The sequence below is a fragment of the Hypanus sabinus genome, chromosome 6, assembly GCF_030144855.1.
Source record: "Hypanus sabinus isolate sHypSab1 chromosome 6, sHypSab1.hap1, whole genome shotgun sequence".
Classification (NCBI taxonomy): Eukaryota; Metazoa; Chordata; class Chondrichthyes; order Myliobatiformes; family Dasyatidae; genus Hypanus; species Hypanus sabinus.
The window spans coordinates 23,893,200-23,917,185 of NC_082711.1; the positions used below are offsets into that span (position 1 = coordinate 23,893,200).

A 23,986-nucleotide genomic window follows, 5' to 3' on the forward strand; every position below is an offset into this window, starting at 1 on the left:
GTAAAGGGCTCAAGAAGAAATCTAAAAGGACAGTGAACCAATTAAGAAAGAAGGAGGGGAGCCAGTGGAAGGTGAGGAACAGGTGAGAAGGCAACCAGATGGGAATGGAAAAGGGTTGGGGGTGGGGGAGGAGGAAGAAATTACTCAAGTTAGAGAAATCAGTTTTCATGCCATCAATTTGGAGACACTGGAGGAATGAGGTGTTGCTCCTCCAACCTGAATTTGGCCTCATCATGAGAGTAGAGACTATGAACAGACATGTCACTATTGAAAACTCAATTCATTCCTGCCTTTTGTGGAGGACAAGGTGAAGCTTCTCAACAAAACAGTTCCGCAATGTGCATTGAGACTGACTGATGTAGAGGAGGCTGCACCAAGAGTACTGGATACAACAGATGATGCCAACAGACTTGCTGAAGTGTTGCCTCACCTTGAAGGGTTGCTTAGGGCCTTGAATGGCAGCCCAACAGTGGACCTAGTTGCAGGGATGTTTCAAACAAGTGTTGTGAGTTCAAATGTCCACTTGCGCAGCAAGGCTTTTTTGGGGGTGGGGTGCTTGGCATTAAGTGGTGTGGGTGGGGGGTGGGTGTTTGTGGGAAGCGCATTACAGGGTATATGACAGGAAATGGTGGTGTCGTTACCTTGCAATCCACATGCCTTGGACAAGCATAAGAAGATGAGTTCAAATCTCACTGTAGAAGCTGGGGCGTAGTCAAATTATCTTTGATTGCCAAGTGGGTATCAGTGATGATGACTACAAGACTGCTTTTACAAACCGATATGATTTATTAATGCCAAAACTCAATCTGGCCTATATCTGATTCTATACATAGACAATACTCTGAAATGAAATGCTCGAAAAAAAGATTAGTTTTATATGTCACATGCACACAGTGAAATGTGCTGTTTTGTGTTAAATCAGATCTGTGAAGATTGCGCTGGGCATCCTGCAAGTGTCACCGTGCTTCCAGCACCAACATAGTAGGTTCACAACTGATGCGAATCATACATCTTTGAAAAGTGGAGGAAACCAGAGAATCTGGAGGAACCCCACACAGTTAAGGGGAGAAACGTAGCCAGCAGTGGGAATTGAACCCAGATCACTAGTGGTGTATAACCTCTACACTATCATGCCACTCTAGAAAGCCATTCAGCCCCAGAGCAAGGTGATGAATCATAGTACAGCGCACTACAGGCCCTTTGGCCCACAATGTTGTGCCGACCCTCAAACCCTGCCTCCCATATAACCCCCCACCAACTTAAATTCCTCTATATACCTGTCTAGTAGTCTCTCAAACTTCACTAGTGTATCTGCCTCCACCACTGACTCAGGCAGTGCATTCCACACACCAACCACTGAGTGAAAAACCTTCCTCTAATATCCCCCTTGAACTTCCCTCCGCTTACTTTAAAGCCATGTCCTCTCGTACTGAGCAGTGGTGCCCTGGGGAAGAGGCGCTGGCTGTCCACTCTGTCTATTCCTCTTAATATCTTGTACACTTCTATCATGTCTCCTCTCATCCTCCTTCTCTCCAAAGAGTAAAGCCCTAGCTCCCTTAATCTCTGATCATAATGCATACTTTCTAAGTCAGTCAGCATCCTGGTAAATCTCCTCTGTATCCTTTCCAATACTTCCACATCCTCCCTATAGTGAGGCGACCAGAACTGGACACAGTACTCCAAGTGATGCCTAACTAGAGTTTTATAGAGCTGCGTTAGTGAACTGTGTTAGTGTTGCCAACTTGAATGAACATAAAATTTAGTTAATGATTTAGTGGTGGCAACACAACCTTTGGGAACAATAGAGGCTTTTGGAGTAAACTATTCAAACTCAATTTTATTCATTTGATATACCCAATCCCACAGGAACAAAGGCAGTGTCCTTGACATTTCTGTCTTAGCAACAGCTGAAATATTCACCGAAAGTGTCTAAGCTGTCTAAACCTCTCAACAGACAGTACACTTTGATTACTCTGGAAGGAAAACAAACATCAAATGTGCCCATTTTCAAATCAAATCTCTCTCTCTCAAAAAAATCAAGAATCTTGTGACTCAAACTATTTTTAAAGCCATTTTTATTCAACTCGTGCAATTTTGTGTAGTAAATTTCACAAATTAGAAATACAAAACAACAAAATCTGCATAAAATCCAGAATTTCAAAAGATCCATAATTTAATCGCCCAACAGCCCTTTTTATATATCTTCATAATAAACAAGAGTTAGATCTAAATTTCCATAAACGGGGTCATCCCACTGTCAATATCATAGTTAAAAACAGCTTATTAAAAATAATTGATTGCTATCTGAACTGGCTAAAATAATCTACAGTGAGAAAAACATGCCAGCACAGGGATAAAACATAACAAAATATGTTCTTGAAGTAACACACATCGTAAAAAGATGCAATTTTCTTATTCCTTTCCCGCCTGAATCCGTCATTTTCACTGAAGACTTTTCAGGGTGAAAAGCAGTGTCACTGTTTGTAGGAAAGGACACCCACAAGTTTCAGCTCCTCAGTAGTTCCTTTCAACACCGTACTGGTACTCTGACTGCGACATCACACACGCACCATTTCTTCAGGTGAATTTATATGTGAGACGGTTAAGAAAAATATATTACTCACACGCAGCTCAGTACAGTGCAGCACAAGAAATGTATTTGTTTAGAGATATAGTGTGGAACAAGTCTTTCTGGCCCAGCCACCCACATATTTAATACTAGCCTAATCACGGGACAATTTTCAATGATCAATTAATTTATTAACTGGTATATCTTTGGAAGAGCACTCAGAGAGAACCCACATGGTCACAGGGAGGACATACAAACTCCTTACAGATGATGTCAGGACTGAGTTCCGATGCCCTGAGCTGCAATAACATCGCATTAACTGCAACATTACCATGGCGTTGAATCTGATCATGCACAGACAGCTTAAACATTCCTTGTCTGTGATAGTGTTTTCCCAACATATCTCTTACCTAGAAATCGGGAAGAGACGAAGGAATCGCCAAGGAATCAGTGTGCAAATTTATACCAACAACATTTGTCACCTTCAGATGCAATTATGATTTTTAATTATTGATTTGCCAGAAGTCTCTTAATTTTTTATTAACAAAGCTTGTAAGTAGACAAGGTTACAAGCTTCCTTATTGATTAAGTCATTGGTGGCTGTTAGCACCAACTACACTGTGTAACTGGAAATCTTGATTACACAATGCATTTGAAAACATCAATAAATTACATCAGACAGTTCTAGCAAATAATATAAGGGAACATGAGCTGAGTAAGAACAGGCGTTAAGACCTTGCATTAATCAAGGAATTAGGTGACAGCAACCATTACTCATGGACACATTGTCTGTTTCCATCACTTCCCATTGATTGCCCAAAATAATTGAGAACCTAAGCACCATCAGGTTCAGGTGTTCATGGTGAAGGTTATGGCAGAATATCTATTAGATCAATTGACTTTGTTGACATCTTAGTCTAATTATTTTGAGCAATGCTGGGCAGATTGCCTGGTGGAAAAACAGCAATGAAAAATTATTTTCAGCATATTTATTGTTTAAAAATAAACAAGTTATCACATACTCCAACAATTAACATATTCCTTATTAAAATGGTTTTCAAAAGACTTGCATCAATCGAATTAGTTACCACTGTAGACTCTTTTCTCGTCCATCAAGTTATTTGGTTGAAAGATAGGGAAGGATGCATTTTTGCACCAACTCTCAAGAACAGAGAGTGGTGCAACGGAGAAGGAATGTACAACACCTTCAACATTAATTTAGCAATAACATCATCAGTTCCTTAATTTTAATGATAAAGATACGCCAAAATAATGTCTAGTAGTCAAAGATGGTCGTCAACTTATCGGTCCAAACGGTTACAGGGAATGCTAACCGTAGGAAACAGATTGCCACTCTCTCTAGGTGCAACCATCTGGTTGCTGTATGTGCAGACTGTGGCAGCTCACTGCAGATCCACTCATTACTTCAATTATAATTGTTTCACTCCTTTAAATATACCTCAAGGCACTGTTATAACAAAATGATCTGTACAGTTTGTACTGCACCTCAGTACTTGTGACAATAATACACCGATTGACTCTGACATAAAGCACTTCACCATTCTGCCTACTGGACAGTGGTCTGTACCAAAGCAATGGTAAGGATTAACTGGATAGTGTACTGAACAGAACCTGGTAACATTACTACTGGTGATCTAGGGTGAATTGGATTTGCAACTTCTATTCCTGGTAACTCGGTTCAAACATGAAAATGATGGATAGTGACCATCTGGATAACTTTGACTGCTCCAAATATTAGAAGTAATAGGTGAATAAATTGATTTAAGTATCCGTGCTTAAGCAATGAAATTTGCAATAGTGGGGAATTGATTTTAAAATGACAGGAAAAGAGAACCATTCCTTTTAAATCTCTCATAAGTGATTCAGTGCTTGGAAATTGAATCTTCAAGTAAGAATGTTCTCTGTGCAATGGTGATCGTGCACCTGGGAGATCAATGAAATGAATCCTGTCTCAGTGCACCGACTAAAGGTAAAATGCTTGTTAATAGGCCACTCCGGTCAAGTGCAAAAAAGCATAAGTCATTCACTTTGGAAGTGTTCAGCCATCAATATTCAGGCACGACCACATCTAAAATTTATATTTTAAAAGAGCAGCGTTAAACTGGAACAAAAACTGAATGTTGATATGTCAGACCTACTGGAGAAATGTGAGGAAGATTAGTCTGAACAACTGGTATGAACATAATGGGTCAAAGTCATCTTATATTGCCCATGTTAACACTGATTCCAGTCTCTCAGTGACTAAGTTTCTACCACAGCTAACCTACCCATCATCCACCAACTTAACTGAAGTATCATAAGAAAAAAAAAGTACATCTACTTACTGGGTACTTTTGGAATTGTTAAAAGAAAGGGTGAGGGGAAAAGCAGCTTGCACATCAGTTTGACTCGTACACCCTCAACCCATTTGCTCATCTGACCAAATAAGACTTAGAAGAACTTGTGGCGGGGTTGGTCCAGCCAATGGGAACAACAGCAATTACAATGATAGAAGCTCTTCTGAGAAATACACAATCACGAAGAAGGCAGAAGAGATTTAATGTAATATAGCTGAGAATGGGAAAAAGATTGACCATTAATAAAGACTGGATAGGATGGAGCTGTTTTCTTTGGGAAAGTGGGTGTTTCTTGGGGCATAAAAATTATGAGGATACTGGGTGAAGTAGAGGAAGAATCTCTTACAGTCGAGTTGAAAATCCAGGAAACTAAGATTTAATGTAATTGGTAGAAAGATTAAAGAAGTGGAGTGGACCTGGAAGACACTACCTGACAGGGTGTAGTGGAAGCCTGAACATATTCAGAAGTATCTGGATGTTTACCTGAACAGCCAAGAGCCACAAAGCTAGAGAACCAATGGAGGAAGGTGGGATTAGCCTGCAGAACACTTTCTCAAAACAATAAAGGTAAATACCTTTTTCCAGTGTTGTACATTTACAGTAATTTTTAAGTTGGTACCAAAAAGCACCATGAAAGTTTGTGAATTTGTGTAAAATATAAAGAACTTTATGAGAATCTTCAATTTCTGTATACAAAGGATATGATTCGTAGTCCAAAGTCTGTGTCAGGACACCCGTTAAAATGAATTCTGCATTGTGAACATCTGGAAACATCAAGGGAAAAAACAGTTACAGGTCTATAGTGAGAAACACACTGGCTACAGGTCTAAAATGAGAATGCAAAAATGGTCAGATAAAGCAGAGGTATAGTTACCTAGGTTTCGGGCAAAATATTCTCGACACAAGTGGAGATCATTTTCGCATGAGATCAGGATTATCTCAGACAAACTCTAAAAGAGAAACATGAAAGGATCAGGTGAACTGAAGACCCTTGTAGACATCACTGAACAAATTGTCAGCTGAGACGTCATTTAAGGCAAACTTTCTTTTTACTTGTTCAAGCGGCTGTAATTTGTATATCATACAGTGTGCACCTCCATTTCAAGCGCAGGTGGTTCTGATATACAAAATCACATTATAGTGAAAAACAATTGGGAATGGAGGGGTTGGGGGGTGGTTGTGGGCTTAAGAGTTTCAGACCGAGAAAATAAAAACCACTCTCCCACAACCGCCCACCCCATGATTTTCAAAATTAAAGGTGCTTTTAATAGTTAAACATTCTTAAGATATGTTACATTGTTTAATAAAGTAAACTTGCACAACTGTCATTAGAAACAATGGCACATGATCACTGTGGGGAGGTTACAGGTAAACATTTCAACAAATTCCCTTCACCCAGGGAATGCTTGTTTTCCCCACCCAAGGCAGGATGAAAAGGTTTAGTGGGACATGGGCCAAATGGAACTAGTTTCGAAGGGCACCTTGGACGAGTTGGGCCGAAGGAACTATTTCGAAGCTGAATCGCTCAATGATTTTTTTTAATCCTGCTTGTCAATTTCCAAAGCAACAAGTGGTTCTCTACTCCCTGATCAAAACTGCATTATAACCAATTCATGTCACAGAAAGTAGTACTACAGCAGAACGACCTGTGTCCAATACCAGCTCCTGGGTATGATGCAACAATGTAAAGACGTCAAACGCTTCTGTTGCACATTCAGGTTCAGAAAAACACTGACCCTTCTCCATGCAAGACTGCCCATTCATTTCCAATTTACACCAATTTTGCTCCACAGACCTGCACTGACTGGTCATGAGTACTGAATAATGAACCTTGTGTCACATCACTTATCACCACCAGAGTCCAGGATAGGTTTGAACTCTGGAGCAAACATGAACAGAATATCCAATTACTATTTCACCTACTCTCCTCTTACAGTGAGGAGCGTGGAGATTAAAACAATTTTCCGATGACTGCTTTCTGTTCATTTTCTGTCAGAACTGTGTTCTTGACATTGATGAAAGATGAGCAGTCAAGATAATCAGAATCAGGTTTAATATCACCAAAATGAAATTTCACCGTCGTGAAATTCGTTATCTTTGCAGCAGCAGTACAATGCTATACTTAATAATAGAGAAAAACACAATTACAGTAATAATTATTTTTTAAACGGTTTAAGGAGTGCAAAATAAAGTAGTGAGGTAGTGTTCCAGGGTTCAATGTCCATTCAGAAATCCAATGGCCGAGGGAAAAAAGCTGTTCCTGAATCGCTGAGTATACGTTTCTAGGCTTCTGTATCTCCTACCTGATGGTAGGAATGACAAGAGGGCAGGTCTTGTGTAATTGGGGTCATAAATGACGGACACCACCTTTGAGACGTCGTTCCTTAACGATGTCTTGGACTTACCAATTGAAATGGGACACGGATATGTATATGTTTTTAAATACAAGGCTCGTACCTTGACTCTTACTTCAACAGGAAATGATTTCAAGGAAGACAAGATGAGAACCAACCTTATTCTGTTTATGCTCCATGATCTTGCGATAAGATGGTTGCTTGGTTAACAGCTTTCCACCTGCACATTCTATGATGGCTTTCATTGTTGCTAGACTGGGGCAAATTCCTGGCGTGATGTAGAAGTACTTTCCCTATGAGACATAAAGAAAGCTGAACTATGGATTAAATGTCAATAGTACAGCCTGGTCCAAGTCATCAAACGCAAAATGCTTCAGATGATGGAAGGGATCGCAGACTACAATGTCAAAGGAACAATATAGAGACACAAAATATTGCAGATGCTGGAATCTGGATTAGCACACAGAATGCAGAAGGAACTCAGCAGGTCAGGCAGCATTCATGGAGGGACAGTCACTGTTTTGGGTCAAGACCCTTCATCTGGACTGATCCACATGAAGAATCTCAACCTGAAATGACAATTACCCCTTTCCCTCCTAAGATGCTGCTTGACCTGCTGAGATTCTCCAGCTTTTCGTGTATTGTTAAATGAGTAATATGCAAGGCTCAGAAAGAATTGAACTGTGTACTTCAGTTTCCCTAAACAATGCCATGAACTCAATGTCAGTTCTTACATCCTTCCTTTCATACATAAAACAAAAAGTGCATCACTAGGTCCAAGAAAACACTGCAGCTCTTCCACTGACAGAGTAGGCAAAAGCAAAATCTAACAGAGGCAGAAGTCATTTAGGTCCTGTGTCTGTAACACTTTTTGCACCCAATTAGTTTCACCCTTCTGCTCAATTCCTGCAGTGCATTAAAAGATTAGTTCCAAATGTTTTTTTTCTTCTGAAGCAACCCTGTTCAGCATTGTTCAATTGTCATTCAACCATAAATACAGATACAGCCAAATGAAACGTTCCTCTGCAGCCAAGGTGGAAAACACAGCACATACTGAACATGCAGTTACAAAAGCAGAAAAGCAATTACATAAAAACTAATAATATCGCCCCAATTCCTTGAGTTTTATGGCATGTAGATTGACGGTGCCTGGATGTTGCCCTGGACCCATGTTTCTACTGACAAAGCCTGCATCTTAACATGCATTTGAATACATATATAAGGAGACAATATCTCAAGAAAGCAGCATCTATCATTAATGATCTCCACCATCTGAGCCATGTCCTATTTTCATTGGTACCATCAGGCAAGTGGGACGACAACTTAAAGACCCAAACGTCAAAGTTCAACAGCAGCTTCTTTTTTTTCCTCACCCTCAGCCTGCACTAACGTCATTGTGCTTACTCTCTTGTGGTTGCATAAATTATGTATAATATGCTAATTTAAGCTTATGTGAACTTCAAGTAATTTACAGTGCTGGTGCTAGAAGCAGATAATTTTGGAGTATATATACCCCGACTACATATGCTCATGAAAATCAACCATAAGTTCGATACAACTGTAACACTCTCTCACACTGAAATGAGACAGGGAAAACGTGTGCCTCATTGTTATCCAAAATATAGGTAACATAATTGAGACAAACAATATACACGCAACATAATGAATCTTACCTTGAATAAGGGGGCACCTTGTGCCCTTTTAAGTGACTCCTCTAAGCTGAAACAGAAGAGGACTTCAGCTTCAGCGTCTCTCAGTACAAAGTTCTGCTCATCTGCAAAGAACGCAATAAAAATGCCATTAGAAAGGCCACAGCTGAATGAATCTCACATTTAAAAAAATGGTAGAACCGAGTAATATGAGTTCTGTAATCTTAAGCACCTCTTATGCACAAGACTTGGAAACAAAACATTGGGCAGACAAGTTTGAAGGGAAGATGGCTAATGCCATCCTGCTGTGGGTCTCACCAGCAAGAACGTGTCAGTTTATAAAGAGGAGGTGCAGCAGCTAACAGACTGGTGCAGAGCCAACAACCTGTCTCCGAATGTGAACAAAACAAAAGAGGTGGTTGTTGACTTCAGGAGAGCACGGAGTGACCACTCCCCGCTGAACATCGACGGTTCTTCGGTAGAGATCGTTAAGAGCACCAAACCTCTTGGTGTTCACCTGACGGAGAATCTCACCTGGTCCCTCAACAGCAGCTCCATAGCAAAGAAAGCCCAGCAGCGTCTCTACTTTCTGCGAAGGCTGAGGAAAGTCCATCTCCCACCCCCCATCCTCATTACATTCTACAGGGGTTGTATTGAAAGCATCCTGAGCAGCTGCATCACTGCCTAGTTCAGAAATTGCATCATCTCGGATCGCAAGACCCTGCAGCGGATAGTGAGGTCAGCTGAGAAGATTGTCGGGGTCTCTCTTCCCGCCATTACGGATATTTACATTACATGCTGCATCTGCAAAGCAAACAGCATTATGAAGGACCCCACGCACCCCTCATACAAACTTTTCTCCCTCCTGCTATCTGGGAAAAGGCACTGAAGCATTCTGGCTCTCGCGACCAGACTTTGTAACAGTTTCTTCCCCCAAGCTATCAGACTCCTCAATACCCAGAGCCTGGACTGACACCTTACTGCCCTATTGTCTTGTTTATTATTTATTGTATTGCCTGCACTGTTTTGTGCACTTTATGCAGTCCTGGGTAGGTCTGTAGTCTAGTGTAGTTTTTTTTTCCTCTGTGTTGTTTTTTTTACATAGTTCAGTCTAGTTTTTGTACTGTATCATGTAACACCATGGTCCTGAAAAACATTGTCTCATTTTTACTATGTACTGTACCAGCAGTTATGGTTGAAATGACAATAAAAAGTAACTTGACTTGACACACCACAGAACCCACCAGGCACTAAACAGATAAAGTGGGAGGAAAGAATACAGACACAAATGGGGAAAGAAGCTGATAGGTTGACAAAATAATAGGATATTCACAGAAATTGACTTGTTTAGGGGCGAGCATAAAGATTGTGGAAATATATTTTAATCAAAGAATGCTTTGAGCATACCAATGTTTTCCAAATCCAAGGTTCAATCAGAATAAAGTAACTTTAAAACACCTGAACAATTCTGTCAGGTCATCTCTAAAAAATTAAAAAAAGAGAACAAGCTTAAATTTAAATTAAAAAGAAACTATGTGCGTTAGGCAACAAAGCTTTAAAATAAAAGCCAATGAGGGATAAATAACCTGTGTAGTTTTTTTTTTAATGTGTTTTGTGTCTGTGGTTTTAGATAGTCACCAACTATTTGCAGAATCTCATTCGGGCTTAGCAAATAGATCCCTGCACAACCATCCATAGAACCAAGCAAAACTTTGATCAATTTCTATTATTATACTAAATAGTCCAAGACTAATAAAATAAGCCTACATCTCAGATTTTAAAAAAGCAATTTAGAGTCCTGCATTACTGGGAAAAAAGCAATTTCCCTTCCAAAATAATTTTTCAACAAAGTGACATTTTCCACAGCCAGACAGGCAGAACATTCTTCTCGACCTTACTATTTTTATTCAATTTCCCAGACAGGCAACATTTATCTACTTGCCCTTGAACAGTCTTATCAGCTTCACATTCAGTCCTTCTGACGAAGCTGCCACCCATCTACATACCGGAACTCCTTCCCCACTGCAGTGACTATGAAAGAGCAAAGATGAATGGCAGAGGTACTAGATATGGAAGGTATTGTCAGAGTGGGTAAGTGACGACATTGCATTTTGTAGATGGCAAACATGACAGCCATTGTGTGCGGGTGACTCGTTGGGGTAGTGCATTCTCCTCAATAGTGCTGAACATGCTGAATGCTCTTGCAACTACATTCACCCAAGGATATGAAGAGCTAGACAGGTGCTATCCAGTTAATCTTACAAGACCAAAAGACACAGGAGCAGAATTATGCCATTCAGTCCATTGAGTCTGCTTCACTATTCCAGCATGGCTAATTTATTAATCCTCTCAACCCCATTTTCCTGCCTTCTCACCTGTAACCTTTGACAACCTGACTGATCAAGAACCTATCAACTGCCGCTTTAAATATACCTAATTACTTGGACACAGCAGCCATCTGTGGCAATGAGTTCCAAATTCACTACACTCTAACTAAAGAAATTCCACTTCAGCTCAGTTCTAAGTGCACGTGGCCATTTAATCTACACTCCCCCACTACAGGAAACATGCTTTTCACATTCGCTCTATTTGCCCTCCTTACCACCAACACAACATGCAAGTTAACCTTTAGGATTAGAATTTTTATTTCTTACATCCATCTCACATGGAGTAAAAAATCTTTCTGTTGCGACTCCGTCACTATGTACAAGCAATAAGAAAGGGAATTGTCCAAACATGAAGATCGTATACATATATGTTCAGTCAACGTGTGTTGATGAATCCGATACCCTGGTGGAAGAAGCTGTCCCGGAGCTTGCTGGCCTTGACCTTAATGCTGCTCTACTGCTTGCCAGACAGTAGCAGCTGAAACAGTTTGTGGTTGGGGTGGCTGGAGTCCGTGATGATCGCTCAGGCCCTTTTTCATGCGTCTGCTGCTGTAAATGTCCTAAAAAGGAGGAAATGTTCACATCCATAGATGTGCTGGGCTGTCCGCACCACACTCTGCAGTTCCCTACGATTGAGGGTAGTATAGTTCCCGTACCAGGTGGTGATACAGAATGTTCTCGATGGTGCCCCTGTAGAAAGTCCTGAGGATTTGGAGACTCACGCCGAACTTCTTCAGCATCTGAGGTGAAAGAGGTGCTGCCGGTATGTACAGTCCAGGTGAAATCCCCAGTGATGCATACACCCGAGAAACTTGAAAATATTCACCCCTCAACTGCTCTCCCATTGATGTCAATAGAGGCTATCCTGTCTCCATTCCTCCTGTAATCCACAGTTCTAAAAAGATCATTACTAATGCCTCTACAATCTCTTTAGCTACCTCTTTCAAAACCCTGTTGTGTCGTCAAACTAGTCTAGGTGACTTATCTATCCTCAGATATTTCAGCTTTCCAAGCATCTTCTCCTTAGTAATAACAGCCACACTCACTTCCGCTCTAAACATTTTTGAACAATTAGCATATTGCTAGTTTCTTCCACAGTGAAGAATGATGCAAAATACTTATTCAGTTTGTCTGCCATTTCTTTGTCCCCCATTGCTACATCTCCAGAATCATTTTCCAGCAGTCCAATATTCACTCTCCTATCTATTGGCTAACTTAACTTCATATTTCATCTTTTCTCTCCTTAGTTTTTTCATTGTTTTCTGTTCGCTTTTAAAAGCTTCTTATTCCTCCAATTTCCCACTATTTTTTGCTATATTATATGCCCTCTCTTTTGCTCTTATGCTGTTTTTGAATTCCCTTGTGAGCCATGGTTGCATCACCCTCCCTTTAGAATATTTCAACTTTGGACTGTATCTATCCTGTGCCTTCTTTATAGCTCCCAGGAACCCCAGCCATTGCTGTTCTGCCATCATTCTGGATAGTGTCTGCTTTCAATTGACTTTGGTGGCTACTTTCTCATGCCTCTGTAATTCCCTTTACTCTATTGTAATACTGATACATCTAACTTTAGCTTCTCCCTCTCAAATTGCAGGGTGATCATTGTCTCCTGAAGATTCCTTTACCTTAAGCTTCGTTTTCAAATCTGATTCATTACACAACAGCCAATCCAGAATTGTTTTCCCCTAGAGGGGTCAAACCATAAGTTGCTCTAAAAAAGGCTTCTTATTATCATCCTACAAATTTCCTCTCTTGGGATCCAGTGCCAACTGTACTATCTCAATCTACCTGCATACTGAAAGCCCCCATGATTATTGTAACATTGCCACTTTTACATGCACTTTCTATCTCACATTGTAATTTGCATCTCAAATCCTGGCTATTGCTTGGAGGCCTATACATATACAACTCCCATCAGGGTCTTTTCACCCTTGCAGTTCCTTAACTCTAACCACAATGATTCTACATCTTAAGGTCCAATGTCACCTCTTTTTAAGGATTTGATTTCATTTTTTTTTACCAAAACAGTCACGCCACCACCTTTACCTACCTGTCCTCTCAATACAATGTGTATCCTTGGACGTTAAGCTCTCAATTATAATCTTCTTTCAGCTACTACTTAGTGATGCTCCCAACGTCATACCTGCCAATCTCTAACTCTGCTACACGATCATCTACCTTATTCCGTATAATGCAAACCTTCAAACATACACATTCAGTCCCGTATTCATCATCCTTTTTCATTTTCCCCTATGTTACACTTCACTGATTCATTCCAGATGTTAATTTTGCCCTCCCATCAGCCAGTCCTTCCTCACAGTTTTGCTACACACTGCATCTACTAGTAAACCAATTGCCCCATTTTCAGCCTTATCACTCCAGTTCCCATCCCTCTGCCACCATTAGTTTAAACCTTCCCCAACAACTCTAGCAAACCTGCCACAACAATACTGGTGTAACCCATAAGTTTTATACATGTCATACCTGCCAACACCAAAGAAACATCTAATGTTAAGCACTGGTGCATGATCTTCTCCAAATAAACATATTGCATAGAGCAACTGGAGGTCTACAGATTCCTTGCTTAATCATTTTGGTCTGCAGCTTAAAAAAAATTGGGAACCCCTGCAGAGGGTGATGCAGCATGGAAACAACTCCATTAATTTTGTAGTGATCATCAACTACCTATTTATATCTGCACCACTTTATTTTCCTCACAATAAACATTCTACTGACTTGACTTTGGTTTGTTTGTACAAACATTGTGGTTTCTTCACCTCTGGAGTGACAGTGGAGAAACCCAATTGGAAGGTTCTGAAATCTTACCAACTTCATGACGATTGACTTACCTATGAATTTCTGACTTTTAAAACTCTCCTCCAGCCACTCAGGTGTAACTATGTGGTTGACAGTAGAGATGGCAGTCAGGAATTTCACCGTACGAGTCACCTTACTGGCCACCAGATGAGTGCACTTCTGAGCAGATTCTGCAACCTCACCACCAAGAACATAGAGTTTCTGAGAAGGGGAGGGGGGCAAAGAGCATTAGAATTGCACAAATGCCAAATAACTTACCCACCTCAACTTCCGAAAAAAATTCACTCCAATATCCAACTTCTCATGATTCAATTAAAATAAAAGATATATAGCTCAATTTCCATTTCCCCACACTTTCCATTCTCATTTTGATCTTCAAAATATAGAAAACCAACGCTTCTGTGTAAAATTGCCATTTCACGACATATGTCTGTAATATTAAACCTGATTCTGATATGATCTTCCCATTGAACAGCATGGTTAATTATCAATTGACTAATTCTACACTATAATGTAATTTAGTTAATCTAAACACTGCTTCCACTACAGATAGAATTTTTAAAAATCAACCCTTACGTTATAAGGATTAGTAATCCTTACATTAATCTCTTAATGTTTTGTTCAGCTCTTGAACCTCCATTTCTTCTTTAGAACCCAGAAAGGTGAGGAATAAAGATAAGAGATGAGATAACCTCTCAAGTCTGTCTGGGGCACATCTGTACCAGGTAGGACGAAGTTCTAGAATGGATGGAGCACATGAGGAATAGCATTGCTGGGGATCTGACAGGGATCCTTGTTAGCCACGAGTGAGGTACATGGTCATGCAGTGGTCAACACAACACTATGATAGCTTGGGGCTTTGGAGTTCAGAATTCAATTTTGGCTCCGTCCTATAAGGAGTGTGTACCTTCTCCCTGTGGAATGAGTGGGTTTCCTCCCAGAGTCCAAAGACATACCAATTAGTAAACTAATGGATCACTGTAAATTGTTATGTGATTATGCTAGGGTTAAATCAAGGGTTGCTGCTGGCATAGCTCAAAGGGCCAGAAGGGCCTACTTTGCACTGTATCTCTAAATAATTACTAGAAAATTGGGGGATGTTAATGTTGCCTCATTATTCAAAAAGGGTAGTAGGGGTAATCCTGGAAATAACAAGGCAATGAACCTCACATTAACAGTAGTGAAATTGTTGGAAAATAGTTCAAGGGACAGGACTTATATTAACTTAGAAAGCAGGGACGGATTAGAAGTTGTATGGCAGGGGAGATGATGTCTCATAAGTTTGAATCTTTTAAAGGGATAATTGAGAAAACTGATGAAGGCCCAGCAGTTCATGTGGTTTACATGGACTTTGGTAAAGGTTTTGACATGGTTCTGTATGGCAGGCTGGTTTAGAAGGTCGAGGCTCTTCATTCATTATACTTTCTTCCTTGTCAATCCTGGTAAAAGATCTCAAACCAAAAGAGTGACTTTTTACTCCCCTCCATAGACACTGCCCATCTTGCTGAGCAACCACAGCATTTTGTGTGTGATTCTCTAAAACAGTTCTGATTATTCCGACTACACAAAATGTTACACTGATTAAACAGGCTTGTTCTCCCAACAGCAAAATGGCCAAGGTGAAATTTGTGACAGATCTGTAACCACATAACTAGATTAGAGGGTAATTAGAGAGAAGCTGTACCCAATAGCGGAGGGTTCAAAGAGGAAGTGAATTAAGATTCTAAGCAAAAAGTAAAAAGGGATGCAAGGGAAAATATCCTTCTGCAGAGTAATTAAGGACTCAGAGGTAGTCAAGGTCAGTAGCTTTCAATTCTTTAATGTTTATTATCAGAAGATCTGTCCTGGGACTAGCATCATAAAGAAGGTGCAACAGCGCCTCTACCTTTAGAAGCTGCAGAAATTCAACATATTATCAAAATCTTTGTCAAGTTTCTATAGATACACAGTGAATAGTGTCCTGAATAGTTGCAACAAGGCCTGGCTTGGAAACACCAACATCCAGAAACAGAAAAGGCTACAGAAAATGGTAGCCTCAGCCTAATCAATTCAAGGCAAAGGCCTCTCCTTGGATAGATTTAAACGAAGCACTGTACAAGAAAGCAGCATCAAACATCAAATCCAGTCGGCCCTCCTTATCTGCGGATTCCACATTCACAAATTCAACCAACCGCGAATTGCAAAAACCCAGAAGTGCTCTTCCAGCATTTGTTGTTTGAGCATGTACAGACTTTTTTCCTTTTCATTATTCCCTAAACGATGCAGTATAACACATCTTACATAGCATTTGCATTGTATTAGGTAATATAAGTAATCTAGAGATGATTTAAAGTATACGGGAAGATGTGCGTGGGTTATGGTGCATCGGAATCGGAAAAAAATCGGAAGTTCTCTTACTAAGTAAGTTGGAACAGGTAGATCCGGTATTATTTAGCGTCAGTTAGTCAAACGTTTGTCCTAGTATATAGTATATATTTTACCTTTCTATGCTTACAAAACACATAAGAATGTATGTTTCAGCACCGGGCTTGGGAACGGAAGTTCTTGGGACTCGAGACAGATCGCTTCCTAGTGCGTTCTCCACCGGTTGATGTGGAGGATCAAAAACTCAAAACCCTAAAACCCAATAATTAAACTGCTGCGTTGCTTAGTAATAATTGTAGCTTTCATCAGGGCAGAGCCTTTCTCACTTTATCCTTTAAAATGGTTCTGATCGTTGACCGACCTAGCCTAACGCTTTTCCAATGACTGATGGCATTTCACCTCTTTCCGATCACTTTATTATTTCCACTTTATTTTCAATCGTGATCATGATTATTTTCATGAACAGAAACACTGCGCATTCAGAGCTCTGGCACTGGGTCCTAATGTCCACTGCTCTGAGACAGGTTAAATAAGGTCTGGGGTTCCGCTGGACCGGATTGACACAGGTTGAATAAGGGACCTGAGCATCCGCGAATTTTGGTATCCACGGGGAGTCCCAGAACCAATCTCCTCCGCGGATAAGGAGGGCCGACTGTAACATCACCATCTAGGCCTGGCCCTCTTTCTCACTAGTACAATCAGGCAATAGGTACAGAAGCCTTAGGTCATTCACTACCAGGTTCAAGGAACGGTTATTAACCCTTCAACCATCAAGCTCCTGAAATGGTCATGCAATAACATCAATCACCACTACTCTAAACTGACTCTATGACCTACAGACTTACTTTCAAGGATTCATTACAACTCACACTGCATTATTTTACTATTTGCATAGTTTGCCTCCTTTTGCCCATTTATGTACAGTTATCTGTAAATTCTGTTGCATTTCTTTCTTCCCCTCCATAAATGCCTGCAAGAAAGTGAATCTTAAGATAGTATGGTAACGTTTACATAGTTTCATAATAAATTTATGTTTAATTGTTAATTACTATCTCAAACTCATTTAGTGTAGCGGTAGTGGAAATAGAATTAAGGCTTTCAAAGAGGAAACAGATGGGTACTTAAGAGAATCATTTGCAGAGCCACAGAGGAGGAGTGGGTGAAAGGGATTGCTGACTTTCCTACACTGGGAACTGCCACAAAGTCAATAAGACAGAGCAGGTTCCTTATTGTACCTTAATAATTTGATGACAAAGAAGACAAAAGAAAAAATTGCCTGGCTCAGGTGGTGTAGTCGCATGGCTCCCATTAGCATATTAGTTTTTGAAAGACTTCCATCAGATGCATAACTTTGAAATGTACTGTCAAAAATGGTTCAATTATGCCTAGGTTTAGTAGCTTTCTGTAGAAATGCTTTACAAGTGGTCACATAAATACGGTTCTGTACAAAAATCTTAGGCACATATATATAGCTAGAGTGCCCAAGACTTTTGCACAGTCCTGTAGTAATTTTATGTATTGCAGTGTACTGCAGCCACAAAAAAAAGAATTTCATGACATATATGAGTGATAAACCTGGATTCTGATAAAGGTCTTTACTGTGGACTGAGTGGGAAGGAGGCAGGGAGTGGAATCATGGTTAGGAAAGTGGGGAGAGAGCTGGAAGCACCAGAGAGACATTCTGTAATGATCAATAAACCAATTATTTGGAATCAAATGGTCTTGTCTGGTGCCTCAAGGCTGGGTGTGCCTGCACCCATTCCAACCCTTGGCACTCCTTCTCTGCCACCTGTTCCATGACCCTCCCGCAGTGCTCCACCCTCACCATTCCCAACCCCTTTACTCCCGACAGATTTACAAACTTGCTCTTCACTCCATGCTGACAGATACTGTGCAAAAGTCTTACACACCCGAGTGATATATATGTGCTTAAGACATTTGCACAGTACTGTACTTAAAATGTGCTTTTCAGATTTCAACCAAATGTCCAAGAAAAACTTCCTCAAATTCCCACCACCTTGTCTTAAAGCAATACCCAATTATACACGCTTCTGCAAAGTGGAAAATTTCCATTCTCTTTCCTAATTATCCTTCACAGTTATGAACTACCTGCAGTTTCTTATAGTCTCTTGCAGAGTAGTTACCATACCAAGCTGCTATGCATCCAAACACAATCTTTTCTATAGAGCATCAATAAGAACTGGCAAGAGTTGACAGGGACATTCTGAAATTATTTAGTCCCGAGAGGAAGTACAAGTGCTGGCAAGTTTCCTTGACTGACAATGTGGTTGGACTAGGATAAACCATTAGTGATATTCACACTAAGGAACGTGAAACTCTCAGTCTCAACACTGTTATGCAGAGAGGAGCATGTGCACTGACCCCTCCCCCCTCTTTCTGAAGAGAATGACCAGCTCTTTTGTCTTGTTCACTTTGTATCAAAAGTTGTTGTCATGACAGGTTACTAAGCTCCTTCCTGTACTCCAGCTCAATGTTATTTGAGATGCAACCCACTACCAGTGGTATCATTTTTAAAGCAATACACACAAAATGCTGTAGGAACTCAGCAGGTCAGACAGCATCTATGGAAAAAAGTACAGTCAATGTTTCAGGTCGAAATTCTGCCGTCTGTACTTTTTTTGCTGAGCTCCTCCAGCATTTTGTGTGTGTTGCTTGAGTTTCCAGCATCTGCAGATTTTCTCATTTTTATTCATCCTTAAACTTGTATTGGAGTTGGCACAGAATCTGGCCATACAGATTCACCTTTTTAGTTATCTTTATCAAGCACCCTTGGACATATTCATGAGGTCCCTCTGCTCTTACCATTCTTCTTCTTCGGTTGTCCATCGAAATCCAATGACGATGTCCACTCCTTTAATGGTGAGATCTTTGATGACTATACCGTCCTATCCTGGACCCACAAGCTCTATTGCAGGTGGGACATGTATATGTGGTATTGGTGGTGGTAATGATGGCAACCATGGCTGCATTTCTCCTGGCTCTCTTCTGCTGACTCCTGGTTGTTCTTTCCATCTCCAGAATACGAACCCCGTCCCTACACAGCTGTCGGCAAGTGTTACGGTCAGCAGCAACATCCTCCAGGTCCTCAGGTCTGATCTTGCACTTCCTTAAAGCATTCTTCATCTAATCCTTATAGCGTTTCTTCGGCCCTCCAGCTAAGCGTCGACCATGATGTAGCTGGCCGTTTAACACTCTGTGGGGTAGCCGACATGGGGGCATCCTTATCACGTGCCCCGGCCACTGCAGCTGACGCTGGGTGATCATGGCCTCAATACTTCTGCAGTTAGTCTTTACAAGAATTTCAGTGTGAGGCACCCGCTCACGCCAAGTAATTCCCAGGACGCACTGAAGGCAGCTTATGTGGAAGTGCTCCAAGGACTTGATGTAATGGCTGTAGGTTACCCAAGCTTCACAGTTATAAAGGAGGGTGGTGATACAGACCGCTTGGTATACTTCTGTATTGCATTTCACTGCCAAGTTAGCTTTTGCAAACCCCCTCTACATCCCACAGTGAAAGTGGCCCTGTTTCGATACAGGTGCAAGCTGTCTGGCTTGTACAGATCCTGACTTCCAAAGGAACAGCTCAAGTAATCTATGCATTGAAAATCCTCCCTCCTCCACCATCTGTTCAGGCACTAATTTATCTGACTTCTCTTTCCTCTGTTCACTAGCATGCCCTTCATGGAAGAAAATCTTCCGTCCTTCTCTGGCCTGGTGGAAACATGATAGCACACCTAAAGCAGCATGACCATCTCATCACTTGCTTCTTAGCAGCATTACAGGATGCTGGTTATGCCAGCAACATTCACTCTGACAAAAGTTAGCCAACATAAATTTTATCTTTCAGCTGCTTGCCATAGATTTCACATCAAAGCTGCCATGTTATTCAGTGAGAAAGACAGAAGGCAAAGGGAAGGTTACCTTGATGTACAGCTGAACCTGCGCAGGTTCGAATCCTGTAAACAGCACCACTGGTGTGGATTCTGGAGGAAGTTTCTTTGACGGGGGAGGCAAATCCTCAATCCTGGTTAAAAAGATGATGTATTGCATCAAAAAATGTTATTGCATCAATAAGAAAATATTCAAATCTATCCTTCTCTCTGACCTATTAGGACTTCTTATTTCTGCACATGACTGAAAGCATATAAAGTCATTACAGTATTATTGCATGCAGAAATTATTGGGTGATGGCTGGCAGGACTGAGTTGATTTACAGCTCAGATTAATATAGCTCTGTTCAAATGGTCAGACATTTTTACTGTGAATAATAGACAATTAAATGTATAAATAACTATCAATTTATTCTCCCGTGTCTTCAGTCTGAACAACTTCTCAGATCAGGTACCTTTCTGGTCTTCAGAGGCATTAGGAATTATAGCTTTTCTCAGAATAATTCTAACGAGCAGCTTAGAGCTCCAAAGACTTTTCTCTCTGCCTGCATTTTTGAAGATACTGAGATTATGCTTTGCTATAGGCATAATAAAGGCAGCATCCATTATTAGATGTTGGCACGTGGCCTAGTGGATAAGGCATCAGACTAGTAACCTGAAGGTTACTGGTTCGAGCCTCAGCTGAGGCAGCGTTTGTGTCCTTGAGCAAGGCACTTAACAACATTGCTCTGTGATGACACCGGTGCCAAGCTGCTTGGGTCCTAGTGCCCTTCCCTTGGACAACATCGGTGGTGTGACGAGGGGAAGGCTTGCAGCTTGGGCAACTATCAGTCTCCCATACAGCCCTTCCAAGGCACATACAAACCTTCTAAGGCACAAATCCATGGTCTCACGTGATTTAGGATGCCTATTATCCATTATTAAGGACCTCCAGTCACGAGACAGCACTGCCCTGGTCAGAAAGCACACCACATGCCAGTCAACATTTCACCCCTCCCAACTAATCAATGCACACTTAGCCATTGGCCACCTTAATTGGATTACCCCGTCTAGCACCAAACCGTTGCCCCCCCCCCCCCGGTGAATCACCTGGGCTGGACCCTCCAGCCCCCTGAGCTATAAAGGGTGCTAAATGTGCTTGGCTCACTCTTTTTGCCATCCTTGAGGGACCACCTTGCTTCACTCCAGACTGAAGAGTGCAATACAGCGCTGGAGACGCGTGGTGAGCTGTGGGGGCATTAATTGTTGTCCCTGTAACAGAGAGCCGTGCCTGCCCTTAGTCAAGGGATGGCAGGTATCATAGTTACTTTTCCTTTGCTTGTATGTGTACCTGTACACTGTCCCCACACCATTTTCCATGTATTGTACTGCCAACCTGACTTTTCCCACGCTCGTCTATTCTAAGCGTGTTTGTGCGAATATTGTAGCTGCTTGTGTTGTTCCCAAGCACTTCTCCCTTTATAAATAAACTTATTATTAAAACTGCGTGTCCAGAGCCCTTGCCTTTGAGACCCAAAGAACCTGTGTCATTTCCATCACAACACCAGGGCACGCCCTTTTCTCACTGTTAGCATCAGCCGAAAGACAGACACTCAGTGATTCGGGAACAGCTTCTTCCCCTCTGCCATCCGATTTCTAAATGGACATTCCTAAAGTGACTACCTCACTTTTTTCTAAATAAACAGTATTTCTGTTTTTGCATGTATTTTTAAAACTATTCAATATATGTAATGATTTATTTGTTTATTATGTTTTGTTTTATTTATTATTATTATTATTATTTTCTCTCTGCTAGATTTTATATTGCATTAATCTGCTGCTGCTAAGTTAACAAATTTCGCATCACATGCTGGTGATAATAAACCTGATTCTGATTCTAAAATCAAAACTGCCAAACTTCATATACACTGAAATGAAATTTGAACAAGAACTCCTGTGTACTTTTCTCTGACGTGATATCACTGAATGCAATAATGGTGTTGACTGCTTAACTCAGCGGCAGAAAATCACAAGGGTATTGCCAAGACTGGAGCACTTTAGATAGGCTGTAATTGCATTTCCCTGGAGCAAAAGTGGCTGAGGGGTGATCTGGAAGAGGTATAGGGATAGATCAAGTTCATAGTCAGAATCTTTTTCTCAAGACAGTGGTATCAGAAACAAGTGGACTCAGGTTTAAGGTGAGAAGAAAGAGTTTGAAGGGGAAGTTTTTCAAAATACACAGGGAGTGACTGGTATCTGGAACTTGGTACTAAAGGTGACAATGGAATCAGATACCTTAAGAGACATGCAGGCTGTCTCTTCAGCATGCAAGGCATAAACAGATTTTTTGAGGGCAAATAGGCTTGCTCAAGATAAGCAAGAAGGTCATCGTGTAATGTTGAAGAGCCCACTTCTCTGCCATATCACTATGCCAAACCATTAGGAAATCTGTATTATATTAATATACAGCATTTTCACAATCTCAGTGCATTTCAAGGAGCTGTCAAACCAAGAGCAAAAAATTACTACATGGCAGCCCAAGCAATGGGCACCCAACAGCTCAACCACTTCAGCAGAGTACGAGTCTCAGCTGCTCATTATTTAGACTTGAACGCCTGGGCTTTTAACTTCTGGTGGTTTTTACAAATTACCCTTATCCAACAGGAAAATGAAGCAATCTAAAAGTTCACAGAAAAATAAAGTCTTTAATTTTCTTACCTTGCTCTTTTCACAGGGGGTGGAATGTTACATTCATTCTGCTTCTGTTTAGATTGGATACGTGCACTCTGTAAGGTAAAGCAACAGAATGAACTACCAAAACGCTTTGTATTTTTACGAAATAGTTACAGCACAAGGTCATTTGGCCAAAAGATCTTTCCCAGTGCACATCCTCCTCACAGGTCACCTTCTACCTTTGACTTGGCAAAGCTTCCTCACAACCTCTCACCCTTTTACAAGCTGATCCAAAGACACAAGAAGAGGATCGCAAAAAGTAAGGCTTATTAAAGGAGAAGAAAGATCACCTGTATGTGGAGGTGCAGGACGTGGGCCAATTTTTCAAAATAAATTACTTTCATCTTCATAACACAGGGGTAATGGTGATGCATTTTAAAAGGAAGGCATGAAACAAGAAAGGGGATGGTCATAACAAGGCAAAAACATTCAGGGGTTTAGATTCTTCAAAAGTGGCTCAAATCCTCAGGCATTATGGAGTACATCTCAAGCTGTAAAAAGCAGAATAACTGGGAAACATAGATGGACTATTATTTTCCAATTCTCTCTGAGAGGCTGGAGTAACGATAATGGCTGGGGTCACCCGTCTTGTAAAGACACTGTCTAGAAGGCGGCAATGGCAGACCATTTCTGTAGAAAATCTGCCAAGAAGAATCATGGTCATACTACAAGGCAGATAACGAACAAAGTATAAAAATTTCTGCTTACGTCCAGAAGAAAGCTTTAGAATGCAGCAGGTTAATGGTTAGTTAAGAAAATTAGCAAATGGAATTCAATCCAAAAATGGTAGGTAATGGACCAGGATCTGCAACAAAGCAAGGGCACACACAATAAATGGAGATAGAGCCTTGGAGTGTATAGCCATA

General features: G+C 40.9%; 1 protein-coding gene across 1 annotated transcript in view; it reads right to left on the minus strand.

Moving 5' to 3' along the window:
- Positions 1-2,064: 2,064 nt before the first annotated feature.
- Positions 2,065-23,986, minus strand: part of paxip1 (PAX interacting (with transcription-activation domain) protein 1) — a 133,442-nt gene continuing 111,520 nt past the window's right edge. Inside the window, exons 14-21 of the mRNA XM_059971856.1 lie at positions 23,106-23,173; positions 20,440-20,542; positions 14,166-14,334; positions 8,954-9,054; positions 7,439-7,573; positions 5,801-5,876; positions 5,626-5,690; positions 2,065-2,589 (exon numbers count right to left, since the gene is read on the minus strand). Of these exons, the coding sequence (XP_059827839.1) occupies positions 2,578-2,589; positions 5,626-5,690; positions 5,801-5,876; positions 7,439-7,573; positions 8,954-9,054; positions 14,166-14,334; positions 20,440-20,542; positions 23,106-23,173 (729 nt within the window). The 3' untranslated portion in view covers positions 2,065-2,577. The remainder of the gene's footprint in view (positions 2,590-5,625; positions 5,691-5,800; positions 5,877-7,438; positions 7,574-8,953; positions 9,055-14,165; positions 14,335-20,439; positions 20,543-23,105; positions 23,174-23,986) is intronic.